Below are 19,340 nucleotides of genomic sequence, written 5' to 3' on the forward strand. Positions count from 1 at the left end.
GTTAAAAGCCCTCTTTAAATCCTTAATAGAAAGGATCTTTTTTATTGTTTTTCTTCTATTTCACTTATTATTGCTCTTATCTTTAGTATTTCTTTCCTTCTGATACTTGATCTAATTAGCTCTTCTAGTTTCTTAGCTCACTAATTTAAGGCTTTTTTTCTTTTTGTAATAAAACATTCTGCCCTATAAGCACTACTTTATAATAAGAATCTTGGTCCCCCAAGAAATGTTGACATAGTGGGTCAAGTGTGACAGTATAATTTGCCAATTAAACAAACTTTGAAAAAATAGATATGAAGTATCACATATGTATTTCTCCTATTAAATTAAGATAGAAGTCAGCTCCAATCATTAGCTGAATTTGGAAGGGGAGAATGTATGTGACACATACATTGTGGTAAGAGACTACAAGAGGTACCCTTTAAAGTGCCAACATAGGGGCTGGGGATTTGACTCAGTGGTTTCACCACCTGCTGTGCAAGTGCAAGGACCCGAGTCCGATCCCTGGTACCAAAAAAATAAATAAAAATAAAGTGCCAACATATCCCAAATGTGGGAAAAATTAACCCTTACATGTGGACATGGTGGTGCACACCTGTAATCCTAGCTATTTAGGAGGCTGAGGCAGGGAATTGCAAGTTCTAGGACAGCCTGGACAACGTAGTTAGATCTTGTTTCTAAATAAAAAATATAAAAGGGCTAGGGATGTAGCTCTATGCTTGAGCATTTGCCTAGTATCCACAAAGCCCTGACTCAATACTCAGCTTAAAAAATAAAAACAGGGGGCCAGGCGTGGTGGGCACAGACTTGTAATTCCAGCACTAGGGAAGCTGAGGCAGGAGTATCTGTGAGTTTGAGGTCAGCCTGGGTTACACAGTGAGTTCAGGTAAGCCTGAACTGTATAGCAAGACTGTCTCCAAAACAAAACAAAAACAAACAAAACCCAAATAAAAGAACAGAATTTCAGAAGGGGTGACCAAAAAAACCCCTTTCAACATTTTAAAATTGGCAAACAAAAATTGTGTACATTCATCATAGACAAAATGGCATTTTGAAATATGCATACATTATAAAATAGTCAAGTTAAGCTAATCAAATACCCACCACCTCACATACTTAACAGTTTCTGTGCTCAGAACACTTAAAATCTACTCTTGAAATTTTCAAGAACCGAATACCCTGTCATTAGTTATAGGTGACTTTTATTGCTTGTTCTTCCTATGAGTTTACATCCTTAACTTGTCATTGTGTTAGAAGTCAAATGTAAGGCTGTTTCTTTAATTTGAAAATAAATTTTGGAGACACTAAATTTTCTAAAATATCAAGCCAGCAGATGGACACAGATGCTGGAAATAATCAATCTGGAATTAGAGTAGTTGTGTGCCCAGAGGATTTCAAACTAGGTTACCAGAAACAAGAATCAAGATGAGTTCTGGTGAGACACAGCCAGGTTCCCTCTTCAGGTGTTCAGAAGTGGCTACTGTACATCCTGGTTTCAAAGGGAGTCCTGAGGTTCTGTGTTTTCGCCCCCTGCCACCTTCCCATTTGTTGTGACACTGGGAATTGAACCCATGGCCTTGACATTGAGCTACATTTCCAGCCCTTGTTTTGATTTTTTTTGTTAAAGACAGTCTTGCTTAGTTGACTAAGCTGGGTTGGAATTTGCAATCATCCTGCTGTTAGCCTCCCAGAGTGTTGGGATTATAGGTGTAAACCCCACACCTGGCTTGTTTGGTTTTTAATTCCACAAAAACAACAGCACACCTAGTAGGTTCCACTAACAGTCTCTTAATAAGAAAAACACGCAAATCTCTATTGCACAGTTTAAAGTAACAAAACTAACAATAAGTGGAACTATAGCAAACTAAAAACCTTTCTGTACAACAAAGGGAATAATCAACAGAGTGAAAGGCCACCTACAGAAGAAAATATTTGCAAACTATACATCTGGTAAGGGGTTAATATCCAAAATATATAAAGAATTCTTATAACCCAGTAGCAAAAACCCTAAATTACTCTATTATAAAATGGGTAAAACTGGGCATGGTACGTTCTTATAGTCCTAGCTATTCAGAATGCTGAGGTGGGAAGATCACTTGAGTCAAGGAACTTAAGGACAGCTTGGGAAACATAGGCACTTCTCCAGAAAAGAAAAAAAGGGGAAAAAAAGGATAAAGGAACTTAGTACACATTTCTCCAAAATAGAAGTAAGAATGTGAAGCATCATTATCATTAGAAAACTAAAAATCAAACTATAATGGGATATCACCTACCAGCTGTTAGAATGACTATAGCAAGATTTAAAAAATACCCAAGGAGGCCGGGGATTTAGCTCAGTGGTTCCACTGCCTGCCTCACAAGCTAAGGACCTGAGTTCGATCCCCGGTACCAAAAACAAAAAAATATCCAAGGAAACAAGTGTTAATGAAGATGTGAAGAAAATGGAACCATGAGATAGTGTTTGTGGAAATGTAAACTAGAACAGCTGCTGCTGCTGCTGCAGATGGTTCCTTAAAATTAAAAATAGAGGTTGGGGATATAGCTCAGTGGCACCGTGGCTGCCTGACAAGTGCAGGTCCTGAGTTTGATTCCAGGTATTGAAAAAAACCCCCCAAAATTTAAAATAGAACTACCATGTGTTCCAGCAATCCCACTTCTGGATATATATCCAAATGGACCAAAATCAGGATCTCAAAGAGGCATCTGCAATCTTTGTTAAAGATGGCATTATTTAATAGCTAAGAGATGAAAACAACCTAAATGTTCAGCGATAGATGAATAGATGCTAAGAAAAGGTGGCATATGCATACAATGGAATATTTACTCAGCCTTAAAAAAAGAAAATCTTGTCATGTGTGAAAGATGGATGACATTATTCTAAATAAAATAAGCCACTCAAATAAGGAGAAATATTGCATAGCCACTTACATGAGGCCTCTAAAACAGCCACACTCATAATAGAGAGTGACTGCCAAGGGTTGGGAGGAGAGAAAAACGGGAGCTGTTCAACATGTATGGATGAGAAGTTCTAGAGACCTGCTGTACATTGTGCTTCCCCTACTCAAAACATTAAAAAAAATGATATACTGGCAAACTTGAATGGAAGAGAACTAAAAGATACTGCTATACAGTTTTACAAATGGAAATTTGTGTTGGCAAGGCAATATCAAAGATAAGTAAAATTGTGAAATTTGGGGAATAAAGACATTATGAAACAATTTAAGAATAAACAGTTATAGTCTGTGAGAATAACATCATGGTTCTTTTAAGTATAGCAACTTAAATTCTCTAGTCTGATAAAATGTGAAGTATAATGCAACTATGTGCAAACCACCAAGAGTCTTGTGAATGTCTCTGGGTTATTAGTGGCAGGCATTGTTCTGTTAACCTCAGTGATCTAGATTTGCCCTTGAGGTGTCATAACCAGTTCCTTAGCCAGCATTCCACCCAAGAGAACAGGCAGGGTGAAGTGAAGAGGCCCGGTTTGAAGGCATGAGGAGTCTTTGTGGTCCTTCTTCCCACCAGCACAGGCAGAAGTAAAAACCAGAGTGTTGTCTGTCACTTCTGGCTCCCACAGCACCTGCTAAGTACTACACCACACTGCAGCAGAGGCGCAATGCTTAGAGGACCCTACAGATGATCTTGTCCAATTTCCCAGTTTCTCTTCATCAGCCCTTTCCGTGGCTGACTGCCCTATGGAGAGAATTCAGCTATGCACTGATCTTTGCTATTTTTGTCATCTCTTGCCTGTGGCCCACATTTGAAACTGGGAAGAAAGAGAGAGTGTGTGTGTAGAGTAGAAATACAGACATATATATGTACGTAATAATAATTCCATTTAACCTCTTACTTGGAGAAAAATATTTATTCCTTTAAAATGTTTATGTTCATCTCTCTCCCTAAACTGTGAGTGAAATTATTGCAGAAGCTTAATGAGACATTCCAGGTTGTCTTTTCCATTTTGTTGTGCTGCATTTACCTTCTTTTATATCACCATTAATTCCAAACAGTATTCACATTCCTGAGCAATGATAACATGATAGTATCTTGGATTTCACTATATTTTAGAAATAAATCTGATTAAAAGAAAATATAACAATTCAGATCTTAACATCATTAGAATGTTTTTGAATTGAAACTTCCTGCTATCACGAGAAACAGTTTCAAAGTAACAGTATAGGTCTACTATATCATACTGTGTGTTAGTCATTCAACAAATGCTTTTTGAGCATCTAGTTACAGAACTATTTTACCAGATATGGGGGAAGGAGGGAGGCAAGGGAGAAGGCACTGTGAAGCCAGTGAGAGTAACACAAAGGAGGTTATAGGTAGGCATGCATGGTCTTTAAATGTGATGCTCACTGCTGTTAATATAGCCAGTTTTTAAAACTTTCTTTCATATGTAGTTTGTTTTAGTGACTTTTCAAGCCAACATATTGAAAAATTTCCCCTTATGGACTTTAATAAAATTTTAATTATGAAACATGAAATAATTATAACAAATCTAATGTATCTCAGTACAGTCCAATCAGAGAATTTAAGAGCTGTAAGAGAACTTACAGATTGTGTAGTTTGACTCCACAGTTAATTTTAAAACTATTTTGGGGGGCTGGGGGTATAGTTCTGAATTAGAGTTCTTGCCTACCATGCACAAGGCCCTAGGTTCAATCTCCAGCACACGGTAGCACAGGGCCTATTTTTATTTGATCTATTTTGTATTTATTCTAAAATGTGGTATAAAGACCAGAGGACCTGGATTTGCTATGTCCTTGGATGAAAAGAGAAGATCAGTTTTATCAGAAGTGCTGGCCACTGCTTACCAAACAGCAGAATGTTTGGTGGCTGACCTGGAAGGCTAGGTGCACTATTGTTTCTCTACTACAGTAGGTCCTGAGGCAGTGATTTGGTTAAATACTATGTTAATTATAGCATCAATTCACATTTCAGGATTCACTGCTTGCATATTATCTTGACAACATTAAATCTATTAATGTAGTATCTCCCATCTTTCATTTATATACCGAATGCAAATAAGTATCTGAAACTAAAATCAACCTTTAAAAAGAACTAAACTCATAAAGTACCTACTTATTATAATTTTTTTATGGTGCTAGGGACTGAACCCTTGGCCTTGTGCATGCCAGGCAAGTGCTCTACCACAGAGCTAGATCCCTTGTCCTATAATTTTTAATTTTTTAAAAGTATCCACCTATGTACCAGGCTTCTCCTATTATTCTATTGTACCTAATCTTGATGTTATGTTATAGAGTTTTCTGAATTAGCAAACTAAAACATTTCATAGCTCTATTTAGAGTAAAAGAAAGGACATCACTGTATTCTATGGTACAAGTGAATTGCAACTACTCTTATGTAACAGCTACTCTGCCTGGAAGCTGGGGAGGCTGTAAGAGTTTTCTTCAGCCCCCATCATGTTAAGGTTCACCGACTTGTGACCTGTGCAACTGGGTGGGAAAAACAAGAGTCATATTAACTCATAGGCATTCACAGTTTTTGTGGTATAAAGTTTTAAAAAATACAAATAGGGGTAATTTGTAATAACAAAGTAGCTACCATGTACCAGGTATTCAGTTTTTCTTTCTGACGTGGAAAAGACACATGTACAGAGATTAAGCAATTGGTCCAAGTTGATACAAATAATAAGGAGGTTCCTGTGGGCAAAGGCTGGGTCTTATCTATCATTCTATCCAGAGAGCTTCAGAATGTAGCTGTCTTTAGTGCTGGGGAGAGGGGAATGTGTTTTAATGTTTGTTCTATATTTTAATATCAAAGGTTTTTAAAATTTTGTGTTTTGTATTAGAATAAGGTAGCTCTTAAAGAAAAGGAGAGGCTATTTCAGGATATAGTTATTTTCACTTTATTTTTTCATTTCTTTGTGGTGACATCAAAAATCCTAGCTTTTATAAAGTTTCACTCTTAATTTATATAGACAGCTTATAAAGTAAAAGTTTTTAAATATACCACATCCTTTATCTCTAAAATGATAATCTCCCTGAGAGATCCTATGCTTCTTGTGATAGATTCTTCATCAAATCCTGCTAAGTAACAACAGGAGAGAGAGAGAGAGAGAGGGAGAGACACTGTGTTACATAACAGCAAAAGGGCAAGCCTTCCTATGTTTTCCACTAAAAAGCCCCCAAAGTCAAATATCTCCTGAGTCTGAGTTAGGTCCAGTTTCTCTGTCTGGCTTTTTCACCTTGGAAAGTGTTTTCACCAGTACACAGCGCTCTTGGCTTTACTTCTTGAAATAAGATTTGACAGCTGTTCCACAATGCAGAGCAGCATTACATAACAAGGCAGTTGAACCCCAAAAGAAAACCATAATGAAGTAAGGCTGTGGTGAGTGGGCTTGTGGCTACATAGAATACACTTAGCAACATAGAAAATAGTTGTGACAAGGTCACACGAATGACTATCACTATGGAAATGCTCGGATTTTCCCCACAATAAACCTCCTAATTGTACCAACAGATCGCCAGCAGTGACCTTCTCCATGTGCACTTGTGTGGGAGAGAACTGCTCCTGCCATGGAGTCTGAATTCTTTCTGGCATGTTCTCGGAAGTCAGGTATGACCTACCCCCCTTTCTCTTTTTTATAATGCCACAACACAGACACATTTTTAAATAACAAAGAGTCAAATACTGAGAATTCTGACCTTATTAGCAAGTTTTTAAAAAATTTAATGCAACTCACTATCTAACATGATCTCTTTCCTGAGCATACTTTTTTAAAAAAGCAGGCCCTAGCTGGTTTTAACTTTTTAGTTCCAAAGAAGATGACTTCTAAGAATCATAATTGGTCCTGTAGTCAGCACTTTTGGGCTGTACAGAATTTGCTCACAAAGCCATGTATTAAAGTAATATTGAAAAATAACTGGAAGATACAACTTAGGGGAAAAAAAAAATGCTTGTTTATGCAGATCTTTATGCAAATCTTTCAACAGCTCTATTTGCTTTTAATCAGTATTGATAAAAAGCACTTTCAATGAACTTGACTTAACACTAAAATGTACTTTTAATAGGTCTATTTCTGCTGTACTAATCAGAGGTAGATCTTTGGACACAAATCTTAAAATTTCAACCATTTCTAAAGAATATGCATACAGTTCTTGTTTAGGAATTCAAATAGACATTTTTGTGACCTAACAGAAATATAACTTTATGTTTGCAAGAGAACTTATTTGGAATCATTTTTCTGATAAAAGTCCTATAAGACCAGTGTGCATATTAAATAAGAAATGAGGCCTAGTGACCTGCATGTATTGTCTGGGTTCATACGTGGATAATGTGGTTAAACGTGGTACACATATGATTTCTGTTTTCTATGAAGTATTTAATGTACTGAATTGTCCCAATTTGAAAGGTAAGGTCCTTAATATCTTCAAAGAAGAAGAATACTTGGTTTACCTTAAAATATTAGCAATTTTTACACAGTTTATATAGTTCAGAAACACTTTAAGTAACTTATCCTTTACCTTGAAATGATCTAAAGATCATAATAGTTTATTCCTTACCATGGAAAATGCAAAGCATACTGGGGGCATGGTATTTAGCATTGCCTAAAATAGATGCAGGTATTAAAAATCAGGGTGAATTGCAAATTTGGAATGAAATTATTTAAGTACAGAGACTTGCATATTCTAATATTGAATAAATTAATAAATGAAAGAGCAGGATTTCTAGCTTGAACACCTTTTAAAGCCAAACATCGCCTTTCTAATATCAAAGCTAGTGATATTTTGCCTAAACTGAAAATTCTTATGTCTGAAAGAACTGCATGCATAGAGTTTCCTACCTATTGAGATGATACTATAGAAATGCCGGTTGCATCCACCTATTACGCATAGCTGGGCCTCTTTAGGAGCAACTTCACACTGTATATTCTCTGAATTAGGATGCAAAGGACACAACTTCAAGGCCTTATATTGTGCTATAAGTACAAGCAGGACCTCCATAGAGCTCATCTTGATGGAAGAAGATTCAGGTACATTTGATAAAATACATTAACATAATTTTAAACCACACACAGGTGACAGTAATCCTCAAGAAAAAAAAGAAGCTGCTAGAATCAGCAGCACCAATAGTCCCAGAGTAGCTACCCTCCTTTCATCATGGTCATTAACAGGGGAGAAAAGAGAAACTATGGGAAATGCAGACCATCTGCTCAATCCAGATGCAACTGCACATGCCTCTTATAGCCAAAGCTTTTTACCAGAAATGAACAGATAACATCTAATCCTCTCTTGAAATAGCCAACAAAGGTATTTAGGCACATTTGCATCACAAATAAAAATGCCTAAATCATTATTAAATGAGACATTTTAATATCAATGAAGACTTAACCAGCATCTACCCTCTCAAATAGAATACTAAAACAGCATTAGAGAAAATGAAGTTGGATTTCTATGAGCTAATAAGATCAGGCATGACATTTAGTCAAGTCATGCTAGTGTTTAAAAGACATCAGAAAATATTCCTTTAGTGTTGTATATTTCAAATAATGAGGATTCCTTTTAAGAAAAGGGAAAAAACAAATATTCTTACCTTGAAATTGTGAACCTTTTCATACTTTGGAATTTGCTCATTTTCTTTCAGAGTTGCTCTTCTAACAAGTGATGTCAACTGCGAATAAGCAAAGAGTTTCAGAGGTTGCCAGATTGTCACAGACGACTTTTGAGAACCCAGTTTCATTCCCAAGGCTGCTATCAATAAATCTTGCTGACGGCCCTCTTGTTTTGATTTGTGAACTGCAGCTCTATTAGTTTTCCTCCCTGACCAGGACTCTTTGGATGGCATTTTGGAATTTGGAGGAAAGAAAGAAAACCTGTATTGATCTGTGTCTGCCGATGAACTGTTTTCAGCTAACACGTGAGCACTCTGCAGCCACCACAGACTAACCTACAGAGAGCTGCGGACACACAGGGAGGAGGAAGAGGGTGATGAAGCACTTCTTCAGCAGAGGCGACTAAGCAGATTTTTCCTTTCTTCTTAAATCGTTCTATATTTAAGCCTCTGAAAACTTAAGAGTCTGAACAGAAAGAGTCGATGCTAACATACAAAACGTTCAGCATCTCTTTATCCCTTTTTAAAAGCCATGCAATTTTGACAGATACATTTTTAAAAGGTTTCTTCTTTATTCAACACATTAATGTCCATTCTGAATGAAAGATGCCTACATACTGCCGGCGCTCAGTTTCTAGCAAGACTCCCGGTGAACCGTCTAGCAGGGAGGGTGGGGGAAGGGAGGGATTTGCCTGGGAGGCGGGATTAGACTGGCCGCTGTAAGAAAGGAGACAACCAATGAAAATAAAGCAACAGTATTTAACCACTGTATTCCTTAACTCTGTTTCTCCCTCCTCTCATGTAAGATTTTCTTGCTTGCTCAAGGCACAGAAAAAAAAAAGTCAGTGGGAAGATAAAGAGCAATGAATGAGTCATACATTATTACAAAATAGAATTTTTAACCTATTAAAAGCAGAGAGAAATTAACATAGAGCAGGATTTAAAAAGAATGTAACACTGCCAGGTAAATTATGAAAACCTGATCTATATCCTTTGTGCATTATGCTGGGCATGCACTCCACCACTAGGCAACACCCCTAGCTCTCTTCTTTGTGCATTAGAGACTGAGGTTAGTGAACTAAAACTCAGTCTTATTAAAGGTAAACAAAAAATGGTAATGATTTTGATGAAAAAAGGATTTTAACTAGGTATCATTCTTTTCTTGCAGAACAAAGAGCAGCATATAACACTGTTAATACCCTGGAGTGGTCAGTTTTGTCTCTACTATGAATAGAGATCTACTATGAATAGACCTATGCTGTGGGTCTACATTTAATTAGATATAGCCAGTATTTTAACTCTAGTCTTAATATTTTTTTTATTCAGAGAGCTTGAGACCAGGTTGGAGGCCAGTTGGGAACACTTCCACTGTATCTGAGACCTGTGCTAGTGAGGAACTGTGCTTACTGGACCCTGGTGTGTTTTGCTGATGTAGAAAGGGGTGGGCTGAGTAAGAGGTTCAAACCCAACTCTATCTAAGAGTACTATCTATACTTTTCCCTACAGTGGTATGAGAGGTTTCAGTCTTCCCATTTTGCTTCCTAAACATGTCCCATCTAGTTCTTCATGCTACTATAACTTTAATCCATCATAATTCTAATGTTACACTGTATTTAAAGAATTTAAAGCTCAATATTTAAATTAATTAGGGGTTGGGGGTATAGCTCAGTGGTAGAGTGTGTCTTTAGCATGTGCAATGCCTTGGGTTCAATTCTCAGCACTTAGAACTCAGAACCTAAAAAAATAGAAAAAAGATTCAATAATTTTATAGTGCAAGCAATTTATCTCATTTTATAATCTATAGGTGGTCTGAGCCCAATGTTTATTATAGTTTAGGGCATGTATGGTCTTACACTATAGTAGATGTTGGAAATAATGATTTTCTAAGTCTTTCCAAGTTATTTTTCTTTTCTTGAGTCTGTAGTCCTTTTTATTCTTTTAAAAACATTTATAGATAAATAAAAAACATATGTTAATATTTACATCTACAGAAATTTTGGGCCGGGGATTTAGCTCAGTGGTGCTGCCGCCTGCTTTGCAAGCACAAGGTCCTGAGTTTGATCCCCTGTACTGTAAAAAAAAAAAAAATTCAATATCATAGATTATAACCCTTAAATGATCTCAGACATCAAATGGTCACCAAGAAGAAAGTCAAAGGGAAAAATAACTTTGCCTAACCTAAATTACTCTTCAGTTTAAACCTAGTTTGTCATGTGATAGCTAAAAATATAAAGGCCAACTTTTTAGACATGTGCAGCCAAGATTCCAAAGGCAAATTTAATGATACTTTTTCCCCCTCAACAAGATTTAAGATTAAGTTTCTAAGTTAAAGAAAGCAACCACATATGTAAACCAAGGAGCACATTTTTAGTATCTCTAGTCAGGGTTTTAGATCACCCCTAGTCCTTTGGCTGTAGTAACACAAATTCGACCTGGCTAATTCATGGGTTACCTCATGTAAAGGGTGACAGAAGAAAAGCTTAAAAATTCCTTGGCAAAGTCAACATGAATGTGCACACTTTACCTGCTTAAAGAGTCATTTTAATTCTATAAATGGCATCAAGTTAATAGTCCTTGTCTCCTTTTGGTCAACTCACATCCCTAGGAGAACAAGGACAGGACAGCTATTGCATCCCCTAGCATGGCTGGAGTGTTTTGTTAGTAATTGTAGCATTGTTATTTCCATGCATAATGGAAAAATTTGGGCCATAAGGCAGAATATGAACACTTGATATTCATATTCTATGAACTACTAGGATGTGTCCTAGTTTTTCTAAGAGAAGTTGAAGTCTTATTTAAAATTACTTCATTATTAAAATTTCTTCTCACAATTTACAATCTAGTATCATCTCTAGTATTAAGTTTACAATGTCTTTATTATTCAGATAAACAATCTGTAGATGGTTTACCTGAAAAACAATCAATTAAACCTAGCATAAAAATATTCAGTTATCCAGAAAATTCATGCCCAGACAAAAGTGACTATTTTGTCCCTGAAAGGTAAAGTTTACTGTAGATTTTCTTAATTTTCCTACTTAATCAAGAAATACTGGATTAATTACAATTTGGGCAGCTACCTGAGGCAGTCAGCGATAGAAAAATAACAGCTTAGGATGAAAACGATCTCACTTAGCTACTCTCCAGTGGTTGATACTTTGGCCATATGATGCTTTCTACATGGCAGTAACTGCACATCTGTATGAATTCTGGAGACGCACTTGCACACCCAAGAACTCTACAACTTTGAACCCTTGTTAGTGTTCTGATGTTCCAGACAAATGTACATCACTCATGCTTACATTTATCTAGCTGTATCTATCTACCCAGGTAATAGTTATCAACCCTGTTAATTATAGCTATCATTGGGTACTGAGCAGGTACTCAGCTAAGCACTTCACATACAGAATCCCATTACATCCACAGATAAAACTCTATGAAGCATACCTTACCCTCGTTTTGTAGCTGAAATAAAAACTGAGGCCTACAGAAATTAAATCCCCCAAATTGCACAGCTAGGTGGTGGTGGAGTTGTGCCTTTAAAAGACTATGGTATATCCACCTATGTGAGAAAATAAGAGAGCTGGAGTCTGAGGGAGGTGATTTTCTTCTGATTCTATTCAAAATAGAAAGCAACAATGACCTTGTAGGATACATGCACCCTGAGTTTAAACTCCTCACCCAGTTAAGCCATTTTCTTGTTTTACAGAGCCCAGAATATGAAAGGCATTGTATCCCTAATATTTTGTCTTTATCTCCTGATATTTCAGGACATCAGTATCAAGGATGGACAAAGTGAGGCCCGAAGACAGGCCAGAGACTCCTTGATACTGATGTCATTTACGTAGGTTCAACTGAATAAGAGTGACTAGTTGGAAAAAGAGGAAATAGGAAGATTCTATAATCCACTCTTTCTAACTTTGTCCATATCATCTGTAATACAGAGAAGACAACTATAAAAATGATGAGGGGTAAGGAGAAGATGAGGAGTAGTATGAGGAATAAGGAATTAGTAGTGCGGTAAGTGATCTTGGAAAGGAACACATTCATGGCCTTTCAAATACATTTCCAGTGACCCCACCATCCTGGTGTTTGTCCAGTAGTAATACCAGATCTGTGCCGAGCTAGCTTCTCAATTTCACTAAGTTGTGCTCACTTTGGCAGCACATATACTAAAAATATCACTTTCACCAAGTGTAGTATAACTGAGAACTTGGGCTCTGAGGCCACACAAAAGTGCTAACTTCAGCCCTGTCATTTATTGGCTGTGGAATGTCTTTAATCAAGTCACTAATTTGTTTCCTCATGTTTAAAATGGATAAAAACTACTTATACAATTATTAAGAGTTAAATAAAACAATATGTGAGAAGCATTTTGAATTATTTCCCAGCACAGAAAGTAATAAATGAAAATTTCCTGTCCTTTTTTTGAATCTAAGGACTTATTTCCAAGATTAGGGTTGGTATTAAATGTGGTTGTAACACAGATTAAAGATCCAAGGCCACTGTTGGGTACAACGTGGGCCTGAAGAACACATTGTAAACCTCACCATTCTGTAATTTCTACCTTCCTCTGTCCTGGCATTTTTAATTTGCAAAAATCCCTATGTTCAAACTCTGAGTAATCCTTCAAACCCTGCTTACAGACAGCCAGGCTTAGGGATGCATCCCTACACTTTAGTGAGGCCTCGTCTCAAAATAAAAGTTAAAATGGGCTGGGCTTGGTAGCATAGGCCTGTAATCCTAGCATGCTGGGAGGCTAGGCAAGAGGATTGTAAATCTGAGCCCAGCCTGGACAATTTAGCAAGACCCTGTCTCAAAATTTTAAAATGGGCCAGGAATGTAGCTCAGTAGTATGGCACTTGCCTAACATGTATGAAGCCCTGAATTCAATCCCTAACATCATAAAACAAAAAATAAACCTCCTTGCCTGCAGGAAAGAGTCTTAAATTACACTAAGGTACATATGACTGATCACAGTGCCTTTTCCACAGTATCCGTTTTTTAATACAGGACCAAGATTTGAGCCAAAGGAGGAAATCTTCAATTAGTGAACATCAGGAATTATTCATAGTATGAGTGTTCTTTAGGAAGTAGGAAGGATATTGTGCAACATAAACAGCTCCTTCCTTTTTAACATTAGGGTGATAACGCAGACTCATCAGTATACCACTAAGTTAACCAAGTCAGCATTCCATCCAAAAAGCACCTCAGAGGGGATACGAAGACTGGAATGGCTTGGGAAGTACAGTAACTAGATTAACTCTTGGGTAATTAGGGTTTCTGCCTCAGGATTTTGTGAAATCCTGCAATTTCTATAAAAATATTACAACTGAGATATAAACAATACAGCTTTTCTGAAGCCTCCAATATCAAGATATGCCTTGAAGATTTGTGGATTCAAACAAATTCAACTCACTTTAGATTATTCCTACCTTCATCCTTTGAATTGTAATTGGTGACCTAATTTTTCTCCATTCAAGCCAAGAGTGGAATATATTCCAAGACACTCAACAACAATATGTCTGTCAACTTCTATTAACTGACAACTGCATGGCACTGTCTTAGTAAATGCTTTATAGGTGAGATGGGGATCAGTTGTCAAAACAATAAGGTAGGTAAATGTCTCATTTTAGGGATGAAGAAACAAACAGATTAAGTACGTCGCTGAGCATCGTCTAACTATTAAGTGAAAGTAGGACTTGTACTCAGGTCTCTGTGACTTCAAATTTTGTGTCTTTGCTCTTGATTATTCTGCCTCTCATATTATCTATTGTTAACATGCAGTTTTGAAAAGTTATCACTATAATACATTTGTAGATCATCTCTATTCTAGGACCTCTAAGATCACTAGGCACTTCAGCAGTACATTTGAATTTATAGTATCTACCAGATTCAGCACTTAATCAAAATTCCCAGATGCACTTTAAGTCAAGCATTAGAGACTTCTATTTCAGAAGTCTTAAATTCCTTAAGTTATGTTAGAATAAACTTTCGTGTTGCACAGGAATCTCTTACATTCTGCTAAAGCTCTAAATTTTTATGTTACTATAACCATCACATCATAATTCCAAACTCAGTCTTCATTACATAGCTCACCAAGAATTAACACAATAACCACTTAAACAGATCATAAGGCACACTGATGCATTCATTTCAGTATATCATAAATTTAAAACACACTAAACTGATATTACCACTACCAAATGTTGTTTACTCTAATATGCTCCCTGATGCTCATATTTAACTAAGACATTTGAAAACACAATGCAAAAGAAAAATTATAGCCATAGCAGACTTTATTCTTCCAAGAAACAATAGAAATATGTAAATTCTCCCAGCAACAGTTTTAAGGGAACTTTTGCACTCCATGTGAACACCATTTTCTGGGGGCTAGGACTTGTACACACACTACTTGGTTTCTACCCTTAGTTCTTATTGTTATCTGCAAATCCTTTAATTTTTCTAAGTCCTCACTAGACTAAGTGAATTTATGGTCTTCTCTACATTTTTAACAAAAATTCAAAAGGAAAAGGGAAGGTTAATACTCATTTGGCACACAGGGATGTACTGAAAGAGTTGTGTATTATCTACATGGACATGGCTGGCTAGGGCCTGTGAGAAGATCTTCACAAGGGAGTTGTGGCAAATTTACAATGGGTTTTTGTCTGGTACCCAGTCTAGTATGTTCAGAAACTTAATTTATTGCTGTAAGGAAACTGTTGTTAAGATCATTACTACACAACCAATAATACCAGTCTATTTCTCAAGGGGAAAGTGGAGTTACCATCAAGCTTGTGAGACCAATAGGCAAAATGAGAATAAGTTATCTAGTTTATATGAAGATATAAGAAATAGTGATCACAAAGAAGGGGATCAACATCCTCCTTTTTTGGTAGCACTTCTGCATTAGAAATAAAAAATCCTTAGGAAATTGATGAGAATGGAATCAGACCATGTGGAGTGGGTTAGAAGAACTGAATACTTAAGGCAAAGAATTAAGACATCTATTGAATCTTCTATGATTAGGATGACCTTGCCACTAAACATTTAGTGATTCTCTTACTAACATTTAGGGATTCTCTTAACTTTAGGTCAGTGCTTAGATGGGCATAAGCAACTTCTTCCTCTTTGCGTCACCTCTTCGTAGACGTTTATGATTTTGCCTATGTCTGCTCATAAGTTCTTAGAGAAAAGTAACTTGTAGCCCTGAAAACAATTAATATAACAAGCACTGCGGTAAGATAAAATAAAAGAATAAATTCTTATCCTGAATTATGTAACCATATGTTAATATATTTAAAAATCTAATGTTCCCCAAAATGGCCACAGGCAGTGATGGTTGTGTAGGGCTCAGTTTTCATTTTAAACAGATTTCTGATACTTAATACCTGCTAGACTTAAACACTATTACTGTTCTATAACTTAAAAAGGAGCACTTTTTTCATCATTTAGGGCCTTTAAATCCAATGTAAAATTCTTCAATCATACATATTTTCACTTTTTCAAATAGCTGTTGGTTGTAATATACAGAGAAAAAGCAGCCTCAGACTGACACTTAGGAGTGCTTTCAGACTGTAAGCTGGCATATGAGGTTACTGCATTTCAATGAGCATTTTACACACACCAATTTAGCAGAGGCAACCCAGTGTATCCGAATAAAAGCTAAGCACTGTATTTTTACTTTTCTCATTCCTCCAGTAACTTCTGTTGCTTAGGCTAGGATAAAGCCTAAGTGATTTGGTTACTGTAAAAAGATCCTGTTAAAGATTTATTTAAATTTCTTGGTATGAAATAAAACTTACGAAATTCAAACATACTTGCAACTCAGCAACTCATACCTAGCACTCAGGATGCTGAGGCAAGAAAATGACAGAGTTCTGAGCAGCCTGAGCCACCTAGTGAGTTCAAGGCAAGCCTAGAACACATAGAGAAACCCAACCTCAATACAACAAAAACCTCAAACCAAAACCAAACAACAACAAAACTCAAAACCTTGTTTTCTGTAGAAGGGACACTATCAGAGAAGAGGAAGGGGATCTAGGGAGGGAGAGAAAAGGGGAAGATGGGGGCAATGGCTGGAAGTGAAGGAATAATCAAAATGTATGTTCTATGCATGTACAAATAGGCCAAAATTAAACCCATTACTTTGTATAACTAATACACATTAAAAACAAAAACCTGTTTTATTAGTTGGAAATGGCAGTAGTTGCCCAAAGACAAAAGACACAACTTCTCAAATGTTGCTTGAGAAGGGTAAGCACAAGGGTAGTTCATGTGTTAGCTGAACACTTCACTGCCAAAGAGTAACTTGTCTTTTCTTTGAAATGACCCTGCTAAAATATGTTTTATATCAAGATAATGATGTTTAAAAAGTGAAAATATCTGCTTTGGGGAACTTTCTAAAACACCCTTTTTATATCATGTCAATTATATTTCATTTTATGAAATTCCTGTTAGTTCAAACAATCTAATGCTAATGAAAATCAGACAGTTTAATAACCCACAACATGGATACTCCCCTTCATATAAAAGACAGTCGTCATATTTTTTTAAAATGCCCTGTGACTCTTCACAGGGAACTTGACATCTTAAGAGTGATTAGAGGCATCTGGACAAGGCACACAAGTCATTAGAATGTTAGAAAAGGCACAGAAAGTCAGAGAGCAACAACTGGCTCTTGTGAGGAGGAAGAAAAGATTAAAGTCTGGTTTAATTTCTTTTAGTGTCATTTTAATGTATTGAGAAGAATCTACCCTTCTGATATCCTCTTCCACAAAGGATATGTTAAAAGGAGATAGTGTAACTGAGCAATTAAAGATCTTAGGTTGATAAGGTCAAATGCTATTTAAGGCAACCTGGCTAGCTGATGCAGTGGTTTACTTTACTTTTTTCATCAAAATGCCCCGAAGAATGAATAGGGAGGTATAGGAGTGCTTCTCCGAGCTCCCTAGAATTATCCCGTGCTTGTTTAATATTTAGTTGGGTTATTTGAAGGAGGGGGTGTTCTGGTGAATGAACTCAGGGCATTCACCCTGTCATTCCCCGCTCTTTTAGAGACAGGGTCTTGCTAAGTCTCTGAAGTTGCCCGGGCTGGGCTTGAACTTGGAATTCTCTTGCCTCTGCTTGCCAGAGTTCTGGGATTTCAGATGTGCACCACCAGCTCACGTTTTCAATCAATACTCCTGAGTAAAACTGATGCTCTAGGAAGATGCGTATATCCTTAGGTTTATCTAGTTTCAAAACAGGTGTGGGTGCCTGAAGGCAGCCTTAGAAAATCTCTGCCAGCCCATGTTGCATGTCAAGAAATAATGTGTAAAGTAATAGTTTATTCTTGGCATATTTTATAGTAATTTTAATTACTGTACTCTGCCAATCTAGTTTTTTGTTGTTTTTTTTTTTTAAATCCAGGCCCAGCTTTACTGTCCTGAAATCAGCAGCACTTACACAGAACTGAAGATTGTATGAAGTGCCTTGTCATATTTCACTATATCCTCACATTCCAATTTTTCAGAAAGGCAATTCATTGATGTTAAGGTACCTGTTTACTAGCAGAAAATCAGTCATCAAAGCAGCCATGATGCAAATTCAGGCCTCTGGATTTCATACCCCATCCTCTGGCCACTCGGCTGTGCTTCACTGAGACCTGGGGATGAGATCACTCACCACATAATGAGACTGATTCTCATTCCAAGTAAGGCTTAGGTGTTACAAAGAACCATCAGAAGTAGAAATGACAGCTGAAATGACCATTCCTGACTCAGTTCTAAGCCCGATAAATGGTTTACAACACACAGGAAAGTGTGGTCAGTGTGTTTGTCAGCTTTGTGTTACTGTGACCAAATGCCCAAGATAACTAGTTTATGAAGAGGAAAGATTTATTTTGGCTCATGGTTGGTATGTATTTATTTAAAATCTGGCCCTTGTGAAAGTAGCATGGCCCTACTCTCTAGTATTCACTACAGTTTCAGTAGTGAAACCACAGCACATAGTAGATATTCAATAAATTTTGAATGAAAACTATTTGCTTAGTATTATGCATATAATTCTAAGTATTTAAATCTTTTCATTTATGAATTTGTTGGGTATATAATGTAAACTGCTTATGATTTCTCAGTCTATGTCTCCAGCAACCAAAATCCTTATTTTTTAATGTTATAGTCTTAAAAAAAAATAAGATGCATCCTAATTATATAATTAGTGCATTGGCCAATCTGGGATCTCTATTATGAATATTAAAACTTAAACTGGGTGTGGTGATGTACACTTTAATCCCAGCACTCTGGGAAGATGAGGCAAGAGGATCATAAATCTCTAACTACAGTTAAGGAGTTAAAAAAAGTTTGGCTCTGAATCAAGGCAATCTATAAAAAAAATCTCAGCTCAACTTACCAGTTATGGAATCTTAGGTAATTGGAGTTTTTTAAATCTATATAACTGGAATGATGATAGTACCTATACCTCCTCCAGAGGTATTGGGAGGATGAGAAGAGATATGTATGTACAACATACAGAGTGTGGGTAAAGCACATATTTTCATACCTAGCATGCAAAGAGAGACCAAAGTTCTCAGAGAGAAGATGGTGATGTTAATACTGTTGTCAAAATTAGCACTCCTTAAAAAAAATGAGTATTGGGGCCGGGGATTTAGCTCAGTGGTTCTGGCGCCTGCCTAGCAAGCACAAGGTCCTGAGTTCAATCTCTGGTACCAAAAAAAAAAAAATCAATATTACTCTTATCACCTTAACATAATGCTTAGAAAC

At 36.7% G+C, this 19,340-nt stretch overlaps 1 protein-coding gene and 1 long non-coding RNA gene across 8 annotated transcripts in view; one reads left to right on the forward strand and one right to left on the reverse strand.

Moving 5' to 3' along the window:
- The window catches only part of LOC147829968 (uncharacterized), a 59,187-nt gene extending 49,714 nt beyond the window's left edge, over positions 1-9,473 (forward strand). Inside the window, exons 2-3 of one of the 2 annotated variants that reach the window (XR_015447146.1) lie at positions 6,490-6,585; positions 8,614-9,473. This is a non-coding gene — a long non-coding RNA (uncharacterized LOC147829968). The remainder of the gene's footprint in view (positions 1-6,489; positions 6,586-8,613) is intronic. The other variant, XR_015447147.1, reaches the window with a different exon arrangement.
- Chn1 (chimerin 1) overlaps positions 1-19,340 on the reverse strand; it is a 187,976-nt gene that overhangs the window by 30,827 nt on the left and 137,809 nt on the right. For all 6 annotated transcript variants that reach the window (XM_004857705.4, XM_087200621.1, XM_087200616.1 and 3 more), the window contains one exon: positions 8,563-8,640. In XM_004857705.4, the coding sequence (XP_004857762.1) occupies positions 8,563-8,640 (78 nt within the window). The remainder of the gene's footprint in view (positions 1-8,562; positions 8,641-19,340) is intronic.

The sequence above is a fragment of the Heterocephalus glaber genome, unplaced genomic scaffold (genome assembly GCF_053883595.1).
Source record: "Heterocephalus glaber isolate CG9 unplaced genomic scaffold, H.glaber_assembly_v1.0 deba00000347, whole genome shotgun sequence".
Taxonomy (NCBI): domain Eukaryota; kingdom Metazoa; phylum Chordata; class Mammalia; order Rodentia; family Bathyergidae; genus Heterocephalus; species Heterocephalus glaber.